Source organism: Hibiscus syriacus, unplaced genomic scaffold (assembly GCF_006381635.1).
Source record: "Hibiscus syriacus cultivar Baekdansim isolate YM2019G1 unplaced genomic scaffold, ASM638163v2 tig00111769_pilon, whole genome shotgun sequence".
NCBI lineage: Eukaryota > Viridiplantae > Streptophyta > Magnoliopsida > Malvales > Malvaceae > Hibiscus > Hibiscus syriacus.
Genome location: NW_024063172.1, coordinates 5,134,470 through 5,137,533, shown reverse-complemented (window position 1 = coordinate 5,137,533; position 3,064 = coordinate 5,134,470). Strand labels below are relative to the sequence as shown.

Sequence of the window (3,064 nt, the reverse complement as noted above, 5' to 3'; positions counted from 1 at the left end):
AAAATGATTAAGGTTAGGAGGGATTAAAATTGTGACATGGGTAAATGTCTAACGTTTAATCGCAAGGCCAAGTCATGCGATTGTTAGATTGTAAACAAAAACAATATACAAGTTAAGGGATGAATTTAGACAACATGTGCACACCGATACACATCACTAATGTGACACACCGATGCATACTATTAATTAAATTGTCCTTATTAAATAAATATGAAAAAAATATAATAATCTATCCACAATTAATCATTTAGTTTAAATTTTAATAGGGATATAATTACATTATATTTTTTTATTAAAAATTATAATTATTTTAAGAATTTTGTTTTGCTTAGGATTAGAACACTCAATTTATATAAATTTTCACATTTATCCCAGCAACAACTATCAAAATCAATCGCCGACGACCCTATTCATAGTCAAAAAATTGTGTTCTTCAACATACACTGTCTTCAAAGAGCTATATCAAGAGGAAAACTGGTCTTTCTCTTCTCCAAACGTCGCCCAACTAACCGTCGTCCCACAACCGACCGTCAGTTACCTATTTTTGTTGTCGTTTATATTGCGCGCCGTCTTTCATTTTAATTAGTGATGTGTATCGATATATTATATTAATGGTGTGTTTCAATATACGATATACACTCTAGAATTTTTCATAAGTTAAAATCTGGCTGAAACTAATTACTAAGGAAATATGGTTGAGATTAGGAATAGGATAAAGCCAACACTATCACTGACCAAGCTGTGTAATTGTTATATTATAAATAAAAAATATTTAAATAAATAATGAAGAAAACAATAATATTAAAATAATTTTTTCATAGTTTACGATTTTAAAAAATAAATATCAAATTAATATAAACAAAATAGTAATATAACAATTCTTTTTTATAAAATCTTAAATGTTTTAAATATGATTATAGATATTAAGGTTGTCGAAATCGTGCGATGTTCATTTTGTAATAAAATGAAAAGTTTAATATTTATTTTATAATTTTTGAAAGTTTAGTGAATTTTTTTAACTTAGTTTAATTATCATTTGAATACTTTATCCTAATTTTTATTTTAATAATTTAGTCCCAAACTTCACCGAGATCCATTTTAATAGAGGGAAATGTCAAATATGTTTTTATTCTCTTTTCGCTTTTGAACAACTTATATCATTTTGTAGTCTTTTATTTTATTTAGTTTTTTTAATAATAATTTTTTTAATATTTTAAAGTTTAAATGAATTTTTTAAGTTTTTAATCTTTTAACTTGAAGGTTAAATAACTTTTCAAACTTTATATAAAATAATTAAACTCTCAATTTTTTCTTAAAATTTATTTAAATTACTCTATAAAGTGATCATTCACACATAGATCACCACATTAGAATATATGGACTATCACATCAATATTGTAAATTGCTATGTTAGAATCGTGAATGATCATATCAACACTCTAACAATCACCAACAACTTTCTCGATAAAAAAAACTATATCGATTAAATTTTAGATTTAAAAAATTAATCAAATTTAAAAAGGTTTAAAATTTCAAATGATTTTTAACCCTTAAACCCAATTTTTATTTCAATATTTTAGTCCCAAAACTATATTCCTAATTTCACTAAGAACCATTTTAATTGAGAGAAATAATTATTTTTTGAAATTGAGAATTATTCTTCTTAATGAAATTTCTTTGATTTTAACTGGGAAATATTCTTTTCTTAATGAATTTTCTTTCTTTTTAACTGGGAAATATTCTTTTCTTAATGGAATTTATTTACGTTTACATATAAATTATGTTTAATATTATATTATTTTATAAATAAGAAAGCGAGTTACAAGGTTGGTACATACATGAATGTAAGCAATAAGAAATCAGAGAAATAAACTGATCATCATCAATAATGGAATAAAAAAACGTTATATTCCACAATGGCATGGACAAGGGTGATCGAGTGAGTCCTAGCCTGAGCATAGCCCCGAGCAAATCGGAAGCTGCCGGTCCCACCGACGATCGGCATCTCTCGTACGGTGTTAAAAGCCTCGTTGCGAGCTAAAACGCTGAGAGTGCTGCCATTGTATTTGCCTTCCGTGAAAGCAAAGTTAAGCACCATTAACAAGCTCATTTCGGTTTGCGATGAGTATGCATACATTCCCTGTGCTTTTCCCACCGTTTTGGAGTTGATGTCGGGGTTGATCGTCAAAGGGTCATCGATCATATAAATGTCGCCGAACAACGGTAAGGAACTGTTATTAGAGGATGTGCCGGCAACGCGAACTGCGGTCGCGTTTTTTCCGGAGACTATGTCATGGAAGTAAAAGTGAAGGTGGGATAACTTTTCTCGTTTGAGCCCTAGTGATGATGGAGATGTGTATTTTCCGAATACATTGGAGTTCGATCGATGATCGGAAACAACAAGTGTTGAGAATAAGGTGATGATGATGAGGTAGAAGATGAAGCTTTGGGTTTTCAGCATTGAGGCTGCCATTGTTGGTTTGGAGAATTCGCAGGCTCAAGAGTTGAAATTGGAAGAGACTTGAGTTGCCACCTTTTATTTTGCAATATAATTAGGCTTTTAAAGTAAAAAGAAGGGTGTGTTTGTTTCATGTAAATGAGTTTATAGAATATATTTTCAGTATTTTTAGGTGTTTGTTTCAAATAAAACAAAAATAATAATAAAAAATAATTTATACGTTAACGGAAAAATCACTTCATTCTCAGTAAAACGATTTATCCTTTTTTAAGTCCCTAAATTGTTTTTTGTTGTTGTTAAAATAAGTTTTTAAATTATTATATGTAATCATTCTAAGAATTTTCATTTTTTCAGTTAAAAAAATTTCTTTCGATCAATGAGATTGACATGTCACACAAAATTAGATATTTATTTTGATAAAAAATAGTTTGGAGACAGAGAACAAAAAATAAGCATAATTAAGGAATTTATTTCGACAAAGAAAATTTTAAATAATGATTACATATAGTAATTGAAAGATTTATTTTAACTAAAATATAATTTAGGGACTTAAAGCCAAAATAACATAATTTAAGGACTTATTTTCAATTTAAGCCATAAAATTAT

General features: G+C 27.9%; 1 protein-coding gene across 1 annotated transcript; it reads right to left on the bottom strand.

Annotated features, from left to right (window-relative positions):
* Window positions 1–1,882: 1,882 nt before the first annotated feature.
* LOC120169658 (dirigent protein 2-like) lies at window positions 1,883–2,461 on the bottom strand. The gene has a single exon (XM_039177764.1). It carries the CDS (start codon window positions 2,459–2,461, stop codon window positions 1,883–1,885), a length of 579 nt encoding a protein of 192 aa, XP_039033695.1.
* Between the last annotated feature and the right edge of the window lie 603 nt (window positions 2,462–3,064).

Excerpts from the sequence above, each read along its gene's own strand:
- LOC120169658 (XM_039177764.1), bottom strand. The coding sequence starts at position 2,461 with ATGCTGAAAACCCAAAGCTTCATCTTCTACCTCATCATCATCACCTTA.